A 16,477-nucleotide genomic window follows, 5' to 3' on the forward strand; every position below is an offset into this window, starting at 1 on the left:
TTGTCTGTATACTTTTTGTTTTGTTCCTCATTTTCTTTTGTCACATAGCCAATCAGTTGCTAGAAAGCTGTAGAGTGGCTGGAGTGTAGAATTTAGACCTAGTCTGGAAGACTTCAGTTAAATCTTGCCTCAGACACTAGTTGTGTCACCCTGGAGAAATAAATTAACCTCTCTCAGCCTCAGTTTCCCTCATCTTTAAAATGGGAATGATAATAGCAAACACCCTCATAGGGTTGTTATGAGGCTAATGAAGCCAGGTGATACAGTAGTTAGAGTGTTAGATTGACCTGGAGTCAGGAATATCTTAGTTCAAATACAAGCTTAGTCGCTTCAGCTTTTGACCCTGGGAAAATCTTATGACCTCTGTATTCCTCAGTTTTCTCATCTGTAAAATGAGGATTTAGTAATGTTACCTACCTCCCAGAGTTGTTTTGCAATAAAATAAAATATTTGTAAAGCATCTGGCAAACTTTAAAGTGCTTTATAAATGCTATGTTTATTATTGTAGTAATAATAATAACAATAAACAAGCTAACATGTAAATTGCATTACAAACCTTGAAGTAACATATAAATATATAACTGTTGTAGTCAACGTGTGCGTACTTTAATTCTGCCTTCTTGGCAGAATTACTTCAGGCATTTACTAAGCACTGATACTTTATATTCTTCATAATTGTCATGTTTTAGACTCAATAACATTCCATTATGTTAGTATGGCACAGTTTATGCTATTGTTCTCTGGCCACTGGATGAATAGTTTGTTCTGTTTTTTCCTTCCAAATAAAGCAGAGGTACCCTTTTTTTTTTTTAACAGATAAGTCTTTCTTCCTTTAATTACATTTTTAGGATGTTGTCCTAATAGTAGGTCAGTGGGTCAAAGTGTCCGATATTATTTTATCAGACTAGATCCATATAACCTGTAAGGTTTAACAACACCGTCCCCAAACAACTCTCTGTGGTAGGCATTACACAGTCTTACTTAGGCCCATTTTAAATATTAGGCTTAAAAGCTTATGGGAATTGCTCAAGGTCACACACAAGGAAATTTCTCAGTGTCAGAGCCATGATTCAATTCCCCTTCCCACCATATCTTCTGATTTTGTCTTTTCTACTTTTCATCCCATCATGCTGCCTTTGATCAATATAGTAACTTTATATATATATATATATATATATATATATATATATATATATATATATGCCAGATTTTTCTGAAAAAGAGAACACATCCCTCAGCTTTATCAACAATATGAAAGTGTGCCTATTTCTCCATAGCCTTGCCATTCTTGAGTTTTATAATTAAATTTTTTTTGCCAGTTTAAGAAGTGTAAGGCAGAACCTCATAAGTGTTTGCATTTGTCCATTAATTTCTTTGACATGCATTTCTTCATTTCTCTATTAAGAGTTTGAACAATTTTTCAACTGATTATTCCTTCTTTAGAAACGGTCAGTTTATGTGTATGTATTATACAAAATTTATAAATAAATATATGTATATATATATACACACACACATATATATACTCACACATTGCATTTATATACATATTTCATACACACAGTATGCATGTACATACATATACCATATGTATATAAATATATGGTACATGTACATATATGCCTAATATAAACACAAGGGATGTGAATATACACATTCATATTATGCTATATACCTACATATATGATCTATGTGCCACACACACATATACACATGTAGTTTGTATACAAGTATGCATATATACATATGTGTATATATGTGCATTATATACGTATGTGATAAATGGTCACAGGAGATGTCTATCCTCCTATCCATCTATCTTCCCCTCCTGGAATTGCAGGCTGGTTTTCAAAGAGGCAGAAAAACTAGAAATCAAATTGCCAATATTTGCTAGATTATGGTGAAAACAAGGAATTCCAGAAAACCATCTACTTCTGCTTCATTGACTACATTAAAGCCTTTGTGTGTGGATCACAGCAAAAGGTGGCGAGTCTTCAAAGAGATGGGAGTAACAGACCATCTTACTTTTCTCCTGAGGAACCTGTATGCAGGTCAAGAAGCAACAGTTAGAACTGAACATGGAGCAATTGATTGGTTTCAAACTACTCATTGGAAGCACAAATATGGAAGCTGAAATTTAAATACTTTGGCCACATAATGAAAAGACAGAACTCATTGGAAAAGACACTGATTTGGGAAAGGTTGAAGGCAAAAGGAGAAGGGGACAGCAGATGATCAGATGGTTAGACAATGTCATGGACAGAATTTGGGGGATAGTGAAGGGATAAAAGATTCAGACATGACTGAATGACTGAAGAAGCGAATGTCCATCTATCTATGTATTTATCTCCTGTGACCATTTATCCATTGTAGAATAAGTTTTATCATTTTGCATTAATACCTTACAGAGTTTGGCTGTTAGATTTTATCTGATATATTTACCAAATTTTGGAATCATGGTATTCATGGTATGCGATTTTAATGAGGTAGATAGACAACATGTATATAAATGTGTCTATGTGTACTTCCTCTCCCAGCAAATGGACCCTTTTTCAGAATGTCTTTTAATGCCAAAATAAAATATATAAGATTCAAAAGGAAAACAATTATACTTAAATGCAGAAGTTACCAAAAAATTTTTTTCCAAGTCAATAGACCACAGGTTAAGAATTTCTAATCTAATTAGACATTATTATAGATGTGTGATGTGAAATGTGGGTGGAAACTCATAGCCAAAGAAGATAATGTAATTTTCTCTAAGAGCTTAGCTCACAGGAATAAGGAGGTTGATAGATCTGTTCTCTGCCCTGGGCAGACCATATCTGAGATGTTATATTCATTTATATTTATAAAAACTTGGAAGGTAAGTGTGTGGGTGTATTTCACACATACACTTGCATATGTGAATATTTACACACATGCACACTTGCATCTATCCCATTAAAATTGTATACCAGGATACCATGTGTTCCCAAAGTTTGTACATATGTGTGTACACACACATTTTATATATGCACACGTGTGTATATCTACCTATACATGTACATCTGTGCATGTGTATGTATGTATGTATGTATGTATGTATGTATGTATAAAATCCCCTAGTAAGTGGCACTTGAGCTGAGTCTCCAAAGTACCCAGGGATTCTAAGAGGTGGAAATGAGGAGGGCTAGCATCCCAGGAATAGGGGGCAGCCAGTGCAAAGGCACATGGATGGGAGATGGGTCATCAAAAGAGTAAGGGGACAAGGATGGAGAGACCTGTAGAGGACTTGAAGGGACATAGTCCTTTTAACAATCTTCATATGCATTGCAGTCAAGGCCCTTTACTAGTTGCCCTCTTGCTGAACACACTCTCCTGTATGAGGAAAAGTGGTGAGGGGTGGGTTGTGAGATGAAGAGGGGAAAGGAGGGAGCTAAAGTCCTCAGCTGAGAGTAGCTGCTATGGCAGGCTTTTGAAATTTGCAACAGCTGCTTTATTAAGCAGGACAGAGAATCAATTTTGTTGCTGTTGAGTTGTTTTCAGTCATATCTGACTCTTTGTAACCCTCACCCCCCATTTGGGATTTTCTTAACAAAGATACACGAGTGGTTTGCAACGTCCTTCTCCAGCTCATTTTACAGAAGAGGAAACTGAGGCAAGCAGGGTTAAGTGACTTGCCCAGGATCACTCAGCTAGTAAATGTCTGAGAACAAATTTGAACTCAGGTCTTCTTGACTGTAGGCTCAGCATCCACTGTGCCACCTAGCTGCCCAGAGAAATCAGTCAGGGAGGAGGTAAAAGGGTTGGTTGCTTTGGTGCAGGATTCTTCTTTAAGCATGGCCTTTATGATCTCTTGTTATTTATATTATAAATTGAATTCTTTTTTTTCCACGTACCAGTTAGATTCAGCAGCTAATAAGATTCCTTTCAAAAGTCATTTTTCCTCATCCTGCTATCCAATTTTTTTCAATAATTTTTTTTTGAATAATTCCTTTCTTCAGTATCTTGTGATGTTGGTTTCATCCAAGATTAATCTCTCATAGATACTTAGTTCTCTTTGGGCCTTCTTTATTTGTCTTATTTTTCTGTTTTTCTGTTTTCTATTTAGTTTTGATAATGTCTGCTTTGTGACATTTTAAAATATCATAGACAAGATCCTTTAATTTGTGCTTTTGTACTTCCTTTTGAGATTCTCACCTCTTTATTTTTGTGTTTTTATGATTTGTGTTATCATTATTTTATTTAGATTCTATTGTTTCTTTGTATTGTAATTAACTTCATTTTAAAATATTGGTATTGCTATTATAAATAGTGGAGTATTTAAATTAAAGTTAGCTTATATTAACTTGGATAATGTTGACATTTTTACTATATTAATGATAATAACTAGTTTTTATATAGTGCTTTAAGTTTTGCAAAAGACTTTAACAATATTAACTCATCCTCACAACAACCCTGAGAGATAGTTGTCATTATTATGCCCCATTTAACAGAGGAGAAAATTGAGGCATGCAGAGGTTAAATGATTTACCCCAGGGTTACAAAGCTAGAAAGTTCTGAGGTTGTATTTGAATTCATATCTCTATGACTGTAGGACCAGTGCACAATCCACTAAATCACCCAGGTGCATTTATATTAATTCCACTATTTGTGGGCAGGCAGCTAGGTTGACACAGTGGAGAGAGAGTGCCAGGCCTGGAGTCAGGAAGACTCATCTTCCTGAGTTCAAATCCAGCCTCAGATGCTTACCAGCTGTGTGACACTGGGCAAATCACTTAATCCTATTTGCCTCAGTTTCTTTATCTGTAAAATGAGCTGGAAAAGGAAATGGCAAACCTTTCCATTATCTTTGTTAAGATAACTCCAAATAGGGTCACAAAGAGTTGGACGTGACTGAACGACAACAAATTCATGGGCAAAGTGTAGATTTTCAGTTGTTTAATTCTTCCATAATTTCTCCTCACAATTTCCCTAAAGCTGTCCTTCTAGAGATCTTGGGTATATGTAAATAGATTTCTTACATTTACTAGATAAACTCCTTATCCCTTTTTCTATCATATTAAAATTAATTTATTAGTAAGTGTTCTTATTGCTCAATTTCATAAGCTTGTTAAATAGATGATGTCCTATTTTTGTATTTATATTTTATTAAATAGACATATTCAATTTCCTGATTAAGCCAAAGGCCTTAAAGTTTTGATTTTTAGGATATACATACATACATACATACATACATACATACATGTGTGTGTATGTGTGTGTGTGTATATATATATATATATATATATATATACACACACATATATATATACACACACACATATATATATACACACACATATTAAAAATACCATGGACATGTAGCCAACTATTAAACTATAAACTACAACAAATAACTGTCTTGACAGGTCAGTTTGTAGAGGCTAATGCTGTCATTTTAGCTCGCCCCCCAAAATCAGTATCTTAATTGTTCTTTTATATAGTTTTCTGACTTTTCCTGATTTTTATTTTCTACATTTTTAGTTTCAAGAACTTGATGCGATTTGCTGATGAACGTAACAATTGTGTGCCTGTCTCAATATCATCAATGTGCCATTTCTCCTATAACCAGATTTTGAGAGCGTTGTTTCAGGTCATTCTAAATTCTTTTCAAATTGTTCCTCAGTGAGCTGAGGGGTTTAGTTATAGTGTGCTTAATGTCATGTCTGTGAAATTTGCTGTAAAGAATAACTACACTTGTGTATTGATGTCACTCCTTGGAATTCCAAATCTTGATAGCCTAGTCAGGAGGGGGTGGCGGGGGGAGGGGAATTCCCATGTAGATTTTTGAGATCCTTCTGATGGCCTCTGCAGGGTGTGGAAAGATTATGAAATAGCTTTGGGACCAAGTGACCCTACTTCCTCAAAGTAGTATGTTGCATAATCGAAATAAATCAGAAACATTCCCCTTCCCCTTTCCTCTCCCCCCTCGGAGGCACGTCAGGCTGACACCTTGCGCCGGCATCACCTGGCATGGTGTGGTTTAGGTTGCTCCAGCAACAGCACACACTAGGTAACACTTGCCGTAACAGCGGGTATGTGAGTCAGTTCAAAAGTTTTACTAGGTTTTTATTAGTCCATGATGCAGTCCCCAGTCATCTACAGTTACTAGCTCATCCACAGACTCATGAGTGATAACTAGGAAAGCTCGAGGCTAATCACTTAGATGTTCCCCGGCCGCATGGGTGCTCCCACCCAGTTCCAGAAGCACCCCTTGTTTGTCAATGCCAAGAATAACTGGATCTGTTTGCAGAGAAGAATATGGAGCCAAGAGAATGGCTTGGATAATGCCTGTGCCGTTTGATACTTTGTACGTCTCTTCCTCTGCCTGATTGATAAATTGTACTGAAATTATTTTGATTTTTGCAGAAATTCCATTCTTTCATGGAGGTGTGGGGCAGCTGGACAATTATTTTAATGTCTTCTGTACATGTTCCTTCATCCACCCCAATTGCACCATACACTCAATGCCTAGGGGAGACAGATGCTAAAGAATCGAGACGATGGCATTTGATTAAGAAGACTCAGGATAATTAGAACTTGTAGTTTCATGTTGAAAAAGAGCTAAAAAGGCATTGTTAATGTCTAATACGAATTTGGTTTATTTTTCAGACATGGAGATGACTTGATTGTGACCCCATTTGCTCAGGTAAGCACAACTTCCATGGGAATTTTATTCATGACCTGATTTCTTAGAAACTTGGAAGTAAATTTGGGGGCTAGAATCAAGATGGGGGGGATTGGGGAAGAAATTCCTTGTTTTTAAATATGTGTTTGATAACTAAATAGGATACTATTTAGATAACTAAAAGAAACATGAAAGAAAATAACCTTAGCAGTGACTTTTATTTGTATTGTAAGACTTTCATAGTTAATCATTTGTTTATTTTTATTTGAACCAAGATGCTGGAGGCCTATATTCCTCAAATTGATTTATGCTGCAAGGTTATTATTGTATCTAACCAATAGGGTTCTCATTGCTTTCCTGCTATGACCATAATGAATAGAAAGCTAGTTCAGAGGTCCATAGAACTTACACAGATTAAGACAAATGTGCTTATTTTTACTATTATACCACTTCTTCTACTTATTTAAGACGTCATTTTTACCCAGAAGGGGTCAGTATAGGATTTTTGTCAAATGGTTAGTGATCATTATTCAGATTCTGAAATTTTTAATTTTTTGATCTAGACTTGTGAATTCTTGCCTCTTACATTATCTGCTAGACTTTGTTTAAGGCACCTGACAAGGCTTGTTTCCTCATTCCTAAAGTGAGAAATGGAATTAAGTGGCCTCTGAGTTTTCTTCCATCTCTAGAGCTATGATTCTTTGGTTTTTAATCAGTGTGAGAAACTCCCAGTGTGGAAACTTCCTCCACCAATGCAAATTGACCCCTCTTCCAAAACCTGTCATCTTATGGTCACATAGTACAAGCAAGGAGTAGGACATGAACTCATCTTCCTTATTCAAAAACCAGTCCACTATGTACACCCTAAACCGTGCTGTGCCTTCCTCTCTCTCTCTCTCTCTCTCTCTAATATATACATATATATGCACATATATATGTATATTATATACACACATACATATGCGTCTATGTATATATGTATGTGTGTATATGTACACACACATATACAATATAGATATATAAATATGCACACATATATTTAAAACCAGAATAATCTAGGTCCAGTAAACTGACCTAAAATTGTAAAAAAAAAATATATCTTGCAAGGTTGTTCAAACACAGAATGGTGATTAGTGACATGTACACTTAAGACCAAAAAAAAAAAAAGCAGGGAAAGGTGAGGGAGGGAATGGATATAAACTGGTTTAGGAAATGGGTTAATGATAATCTTATTAATTCCTAGAATACAAGTCATGCATCACAAAAGACAGAATAAAATAAAATACACATTCATTTCAGATGGTTTGTGGCATAACTAGAATAAAGGAAATCAACACTTCATCTGGAATCATCTCAACAACTATAGGTGAAAAGTCTCTTGGAAATTGTCTTATGAGAAAACTCATGCCCAGGTATATAAAATAATTTACAGCTAAGTTAGTAGCAGATCTGTGCCTTGAAGTCAGGTCTGTTGAATACCTATCGACCATTCTTTCAACTATACCAGGCAGAATCTGATAAGTATTTGTCCTTTTGACTTAACTAAAGGCCTTGCTTCTAGTTTTAGAGGGATATTAACATCAAGCAAATAAAACAGCTTGTCATCCTAATTCCTTGAATTCTTCAGAGATGATTATTATTCAAACCAAAAGCTTTGTTTCTCAAAAAGTCAGAAACTGTCTTTTATTCTCACAGAATCATAAATTAGAGCTGGAAGGGACCTTGGAGACCGTTAAATTCACCTCCTTGTTTTACAAATGAGGCACAGATTGATTTAGTAATTTACCTTGGGTCTCACAACTAGTAAATGTTTAAGGTGAGATTTTAATCTAAGTCTTCCTCTCTTTAAATTCAGTGCCCAATCCACTACTCCATGTTGCTTTTTTCATCCTTAACTATTTTGAAATAAGCCAAGAATATCTAATATTAACAGAAAGATATATGGGATCTTCTGTTTTCCTACGATGCTCAAGTACATTTGAAATCTGTTGTAAAATTCCACTTATACGTTAAATATGCTTGAGGAATCTTCTTGAAGGCATCTCTAGCATTATGTTTCATTGTCAAAAAGAAAGTTCACTTTTTTATAATTTTATAACACCACTATCTGGTCATGTCCTGAACTTGTAGAGATTTCTAGATAATGTTGTCTCCCCTACTTATCATATTTATAATAGCCAAGAGTAAAGGGTGTGGGGTGGGAAGTTCGGGAAAAGCTAATAGGATCAGGCAAGGAGACCTGAAGAAATATTACACAAATGTTCAATTATGATCATTCTATTTTCATTGTATTCAGATAGCCAAGTTAACTCAGGTTAATTTGATGTTTAATTGTATCAAAGAACTTGCAAGCTTATCAATAATGAGTGTTCCCCAACAGTGCATATCAAAACTTATTGACACCTTCTCATCTCGAACATTTCTTCTCCTGGTGCCTCCCATAAATCCTCCTTACATGATTCACCCAGCTTGGTAGAAGTCCTCTTTCAACATTCCCAAGGCGAGTAGTAAAAACCTTGGTGTGTTCATTCAATTTCCTTGCTCTTGCCATATGACTAATCCTGGTCTCCAGTACCTTCTGGCATTCAGTAAATAAAGGATAAATAATTAAAATGGAGGATGAAATAAAAAGACCACTGTCTTGTATCAGTCAAGACAATGAGTGTATAAGCATATCAAAGTACAGATAAAGCAGATCTGGTTCTACTTGTCAATCAGTCAGCAAACATTTATTAAGAGCCTATGATATGCCGGGCACTGTGCTAAAGGATGGAGATACAAAAAAATAAAAAAAGTCAAAAGTTAGTCCCTGCTCTCAAGCAGCTCACAGTCTAATGGAGGAGACAACATACAAACTTGAATTTTATTTTTAGTTAATAAGCATTTCACCTTCCTACCTCTCCTCACTGGAGGAAAAAAGAAAGAAAGAAAAAACAAACCTTTATAACAAGTATGCATAGTCAAGCAAAATAAATTTCCCCGCACTGGCCATGCCCCAAAATCTATGCCTCATCTTCTCCCTGCGTTCATCCCATCTCAGTAAGGAGGTGGGTAGCATGCTTAATGTGGTTCTCAGTTGTACTTAGCATGTATACTGATAAAGCAGATACAATTCTAGCTGTGGTCTAATAGTCTGAGATGAGTGGGTGTATATAAAGTGCCTGAGTCACCAGACACTTTACAAAGAATGATTAATACAAATCCTCCTACCTTCTAGGACCTTTCAGACTAGTACTAAATATGGTAGTGATGCAAACAAGTTGTGTGCTTCGAAGTTAATGAACACCTTAGTGTTGGCCACATCTAGCCTAACTGAATTTGTGAATGTTAGAGAAACACACCAATCACAGATAAGTCATTCAGAGCCAGGCTACAGAAATTTACCATCACTATCTCTAATACCATCACCTTGCTTTTTACTATCCATTGTGAAGAAATCACAGTTAAGATACAGGGGTGGGGAACCTGCAGCCCCGAGGCCACACGTGGCCCTCTAGGTCCTTGGGTGCAGCCTTTTGACTGAGTCCAAGTTTTACAGAACAAATCCTTTATTAAGGGGACTTGTTCTGCGTGGTTTGGATTCAGTCCAAGGACTGCACTTGAGGACCTAGAGGGCCATATGTGGCCTCAGGGCTGCAGGTTCCCCACCCCTGAAGAATCTTTTAAATCCATCTTATATTTATGTTCTTGCTGAAGAGTCTCATTTGTAATCTACATTTCCCTTATGCTCATCAACACCCTTAGGTGTTTGTGTACACCATGAAATGTGTTCTTCTCCTAATTCTTTCCTAATGTACGAACAATATCAAAATCATAGTGTTGTAAGGACATGTGAAGTCATGTAGGTCCCCAGGAAGCCCACAAAGCTCCTGCATTCAGGAAACAGATTAAAAGGTCATTGGAAAATATTTAACAAAATATACAAAAATACACCACAACACAGATAATCTTAAAGTGTGTATGTTTGTGTGTGTGTGTGTGTGTGTGTGTGTGTGTGTGTGTGTGTGTGTGTGTATGTTTTAAGGCAGTGTGTAGCCTGGCAAGGATCTGTTTCTATTTGAGTTTGATTCTACAAATCTGGAGTTTATACCCCTACAAAAAAGCATAATATAAGTGTGAACTAGTATAATCATTATTCCTGGAGAGCACTGCAGTATATACCATAAACACTCCAGAGAGATGAAGACACTTAGAGAAAATTGTAGAATCTTTGGTGGTAATTTGGAGTTTCAGTATGACACAGTTGTTAGAATGCTAGACCTGAAGTTTAGGGAAAAGTCTTGAGTTTAAATCCCACATGTAACATTTGCTAGCTGTGACATCACAGGCAAGTTACTTAACCACTTTGGGCCTCACTGTCCTCTTCTGTAAAATGGAGATAATATTTGCCGTGCCTACTTCACAGAGTTGTATGTTTAAGGCACATGTGTAAGTGTAATTGTAATATGTAAGGCACATATGTAAGTGTTAATTATTAGCCAAATGTTTAAGCAGCAGTCAAGATTAGAAAAAACTTCCCAAGGTTTAAACAAAATTCCTTTCCTCTTCCCCTTCTTTGTTTCTCCAAGTATCTCCTGTGGAAGCTCAAAATCACCTTAAACCTTAGAAAAATTGACAATATCCCATCAAATATTTAACTGATTCCTTTTTTGAAATATTCTCCTGGCGCTTCTGACAGAGACCTTTCAGCAGGTAATTCCCCAGGCAGGAGAATCTAAGTGTCATTCTGATAAATCCCATAGTTATGCTACTTGCTTTGAAATTGGCATTTTCCCTTCAGAAGTATGATGGTAAGTTGGCTGGGTGTCAGAGAGAAGCCCCTGGGAGACACAAAGCTGATGAAAATGGAAGAAAAGACTCTTTGTACTTGGCAACCCCTGGTCTCAGCAGTCCTGTTGTTACTGTCTGACTACCTTGTATTTATTTTTCATTTCAAATCATAAAGCTCTTTGGGGAACCATGAAGCTAAAAAATAAATAAATAAACTCAAAAGCAAAAACAAACACCCCATCAGTTCTTTAAGAGTTCCTGTTTGGGAATTTGCAATGCCAAATGAAACTGAGCCTTTGATGAAGGAAGATGGAAGGGATATCCAAGTATTTTTCTGAATTAATGGAAAAGCCCTTAAATTATTTAACGAAAGAAGACCTGAAAATATAGATTGTTTTATGGACAAAACCTTTGAATTCATTGCTGTAGAGAATTCCCAGAAGAGAAACTTTCCTCTACTAATGAAGGGCAGGGCGAACTGTGCATTATTGTTTTAAAGTGTTGCCTGGGGCATTGAGAGTATAAGTAATGTGCCTGCGGTCATACAGCCAGTTTGTTTCTGAGACAGGACTCAGGAAATAGAATATAGATGACAGGGACCAAATAACTCTGCCCTTTTCATTGTCAGGATAAGAGTTTTGAGAAGTTTGTAAGTTCACAGAAAAATTTTAACATTAATTAGAATAGTATAATGTAGCCTAAAAAAAATTAGTTGCCACCTAATGCCTCCAATTAAATAGACACTTACCTAAGGCAGCTAGGTGGTACCATAGTGCACAGAGTTCTGGGCCTGAAATCAGGAAGACTTCTTCTTGAGTTCTAATCTGACCTCAGATACTTTTTAGCAGTGTGACCCTGGGCAGGTCAGTAACCCAGTTTGCCTCAGTTTCCTCATCTCTAAAATGAGCTGGAGAAGGAAATGACAAACCACTCCAGTATCTTTGCCAAGAAAACCCCAAATGGGGTCACAGAGAGTTGGACAAAGATGAAAAATGACTGAACTGAACCCAGCTATGTAATGGAAGAGGACCCTGACAAGAATCAGCTTGGTTTGACCTTAGGCATCTTAGTACAATGGAAAGAATAGTGGGCCTGCAATCCGAGGATCTGTCTTCAAATTTTAATTCCCCTACTTAGTACTTTTCGTGAGTCATTGAACTTCTCTAGGCCCCCCTTTCTTCCTCTCTAAAATAAAGGCATGAGACTGCGTGATCACCAAGGTCCTTTCTAGCTCTAACAGCTGTGATGTTTGCTGAAGTCATGACTTGGGCATTTTAATGTTTTAAGATACATTAATGTTTTGGTTAAGGTAGAATCATAAGATTATCAATTCAGAAAGTGAAGGAATGTTGTAGGTTATTGAGTTTGACTCCCTCGATTAACAGATGAGTATTCTGAGGCAGAGAGAGCTTAAACTACTTGACCAGGGGTCTCCTACTTCATTAATGTCTTGTGAAGGATGTAAACCAGGCCTTTCTGACTCTTAATTCTAATGCCTCGTCCAAGTGTATTGTTCCTCCTCATTACTTAAGCCTCCTAAATAGCTTTCTTGCGTGTGTCTATGTGACAGGGTTTGTTTCTAATCAAAAAGATGTCCTTCCTTTCATAATTAGTGCTATTTCCACATTTTGCATTTGTCTGGGAATACAAAAGGAAATCAGCTTTTTCAGAAGCATCCCTGCCTCTCTTTTCCAGTTCCATTGTGTTAAATGTACATGGTGTGTGAATGGAAGCCATCTAGTGGCAGAGAGCTGAAATTCTCCCAAAAGTACTTGTTACAGAGTTGCTGACAGGTCATTTCTTTGAGTAGGTCCTAGGATGTTAGATCTAAGAATCTTGGAAGTCACCTACCTCCAAATTTCTAACTTAAGAGATGGGGAATCTGAGACCAAGAGAGATTATGTGTCTTGCCAAAAACCATGGATTGTGGGACGTTCCCACAGTCACACAGACAATAAGTTATAAAGGCATGATCTGAATCTTGTTTCCCTGACCCCAAATCTAACCTACCACTCTATATGTGGTTTTTATCCAAAAACTACAATGACATAATTTTTCTTTTTCAATATGCTTTTTAAAAATTTTCAGCCATATTTCTATCAGATTCTTCTTATTAATTTGTCTTTAAAGATACATTACTAAAATAACTCCACTTTTCATAATAATAACTGTAGGTAACATTCATAGGTCTTTAAAGTTTATATATCATTCTATCTATGATATGTCATTTAATCCTCAAAACTTCCTGGTGAGGTAGGTGCTATTCATATCTCCATTTTACAGATGAGAAAATCTTTGGAAGAGGTTAAGTGACTTTCCCAGAGTCAGACAGCCAGTAAATATCTGAAGATGGATTTGCACCCAGGTTTTCCTAACTCAGAACTCAACTCTCTATCCACTATGCCACTAAGATGTAAAAAATGAGCCTAGAGGCAGCTAGGTGGCCCAGTGGCTAGAGCACCAGCCCTGTAGTCAGGAGGACCTAAGTTCAAATCTAGCCTCAGACACATAACACTTACTAGCTGTATGACTCTGGGCAAGTCACTTAACCCTAATTGCCTTGCAAAAAAGAAAAAAAAAGAAAAGAAAAGAAAAGAAAAGAAAAGAAAAGAAAAGAAAAGAAAAGAAAAGAAAAGAAAAAAATGAGCCTAGACTTATTTAGTTGTTCAGTGGAACCCAGGTCAGTTCTCCTTTTTGTAGGGAATTTATTTTTGTTACTGTCATTACTAAAGAAAATTCTGTACCTAAAAGAGGCTTCAAGCTATATTCGTTAAATGGTGATAGTATTTAACAGTTCCCCATGGGAGTGTGAGCCATCTATGAGCAGAGATCCTCCATAACTCTGTGAGTATTTCTTTCCTAGTGCGTTTGTCAACCTCATATTCCCAGGACACTGAAAACCTGTTCTGATCACTCCTTGGAAAGGAGAGATGGAAAGGAAAGGGCCTTAATTTTTCAAGCTTCATTTTCATTGAGGAAAAGTGGAGTGATCTCTTTTGGTCAGCAGCCATTAGACGCTGAAGGAAAATGGAGGGGAGAAGTTGTCGTGTGTATGCTCTAGGGATTCATTCAAGAGGAGAGAGAGACCTTGTCTAGCCACAGGCAAAGGGCGCAGGCATCAGAGGCATCAATATTATTTGAAATAAAGCCTAAGGGAACCCAAACCTAGCTGGGGTTTTTCCTATTCTCTCTCAAGAATCAGAGATAGAAGCACACACTTGCCCTGCTCCTCTAATGATGTATACTCATGAAGGACTCATCTACAATCAGCTTCCAAGTCTTATCATTTCTCCCCCAACAGCATCTCTCACATTCATCCCTTTCTGTCTACTCAAATAACTACCACTGAGGACTGGGACTTTATTACCTCTGGGCTGGACTATTGCAGCAGTCTTCCTAATTGTTCTCCCTGAATCAAGTTTCTTTCATGTCCAATCCATCCTCTCCTCAGATGCCAGAGTGATTTTCCTAAAGCACAAATTTGACATTACTCCCATATTTAATAAGATTTTGTATTTGCATAGTGCTTTGCAGTTAGAGTTTATGATTATAGTATTCATCCTATTGTCATGTAAGTTCCCTTAGCAGTTACTTGCTAGTCAGGCACTATAAGTATATCAAGATGATAATATTTGTCTAGAAACGGGACTTACAGATTGGTATGGTGGTTATATTCTGAGCTCTTCACTGACTTTGATAAAATATATGCTTTAATGATACAGAAAAACTTGTAGGAACTAGTTTTACAACAGGCAAGGCTTCATAGCCAAGAAGTGAGGTTATCTGATTCAGTCAGTCAATAAACATATTATACTGGCACTTTGCTAAATTCTGGGCATAGAAGAAAGGCAAAAGACAGTCTCTGCTTTCAAGGAGTTCACAGTCTAATGGGAAGCAACATGTAAATAATTGCTTCTAAGCAAGCTATATACAAGATAAATTGGAAATAATCAACAGAAGGAAAGCACTAGAATTAAGAGGGATATGGAAAGGCTTCCTATAGAAGGTGAGATTTTAGCTGGGACTTGAAGGAGGCCAGGAGGCAAAGATGAGGCGGGAACATATTCCAGGTATGGGGTACGACCAGTGAAAATGCCCAGAGTCAGGACATAGAGTGTATTGTGCAAAGAAGGACAAGGAGGCTAGGGTCACTGAATTGTAGTGGGGAGAGGGGAAAAGGCGGTGAGAATGTAAGATATAAGAAGACTGGAACTGTAGGGAGGAATCAGATTATGTAGAACTTTGAAAGCCAAATGGAGAACTTTACATTTGATCCTGGAGTCAGATAAAAAATTGAGCAAGAGGGTGATATGGTCAGATCTATACGTTAGGATGACTGAAGGTGGCTAGTTTTCTGAATTATCTCTTATAAGCCAGTTTCTGAGGGTTGGGATGTACCCATTCATTGAATAGATAATATTTATTAAGCATCTACCATATGGAAAACAACGTGCTAAACACTGGAGATATAATGGGGGGAAAAAATAGCAGTCCCTGCACTTAAGGAGCCTGTAACTTTTCAAGGAGGATGAAGAGCTAGATGTGACCTGTGCGAAAATGCAAGGTATGAGATAATGGGGAAGGAACAGATTGGAGATAGAGAGGGCGAGCAGGCCAGGGTGCAGCTGGGGGTTGGAGAAAAGTGGAACGCTCCATGGAAACGGTAATAGCAGATCTGTACCTTGAAAAAACATAAGGATTTCAATAGGGACAGATGAAGATACATTTCAGACTTGGAAAACAGCCTGTCCAAATGTATAAAGGTGGGAGAGGGCATATAAGGAATATAAAATGTGTAAAGGGGAGCACAATGAAATGAGGCTATGGAAAAGTGTTTTGGAGCCAGATTGTGGAGAATATTAAATGTCAGCCTTTGGAGTTGATATTTTATTTTATAGCCAATAGGAAGGGAGCCACCGAAAAGGTTTTGGAACAGAGGAGTGGCGTGGACAGACCTATATTTTAGGAGGATTATTTTGGCGACTGTTTAAAGACTGTATTGGAAAGGGAAAGACTGAAGGGATCACAAATGGTTAGGAGCTTTTACAATGATTCAGG

General features: G+C 37.1%; 1 protein-coding gene across 5 annotated transcripts in view; it reads left to right on the plus strand.

Moving 5' to 3' along the window:
• The window catches only part of LOC110202749 (3',5'-cyclic-AMP phosphodiesterase 4D), a 686,828-nt gene that overhangs the window by 457,795 nt on the left and 212,556 nt on the right, over positions 1–16,477 (plus strand). For all 5 annotated transcript variants that reach the window (XM_078153183.1, XM_078153182.1, XM_078153184.1 and 2 more), the window contains exon 3: positions 6,634–6,670. In XM_078153183.1, coding sequence (XP_078009309.1) covers positions 6,634–6,670 — 37 coding nt within the window. The remainder of the gene's footprint in view (positions 1–6,633; positions 6,671–16,477) is intronic.

The sequence above is a fragment of the Phascolarctos cinereus genome, unplaced genomic scaffold (assembly GCF_003287225.1).
Source record: "Phascolarctos cinereus isolate Bilbo 61053 unplaced genomic scaffold, phaCin_HiC Scaffold_4;HRSCAF=312, whole genome shotgun sequence".
Classification (NCBI taxonomy): domain Eukaryota; kingdom Metazoa; phylum Chordata; class Mammalia; order Diprotodontia; family Phascolarctidae; genus Phascolarctos; species Phascolarctos cinereus.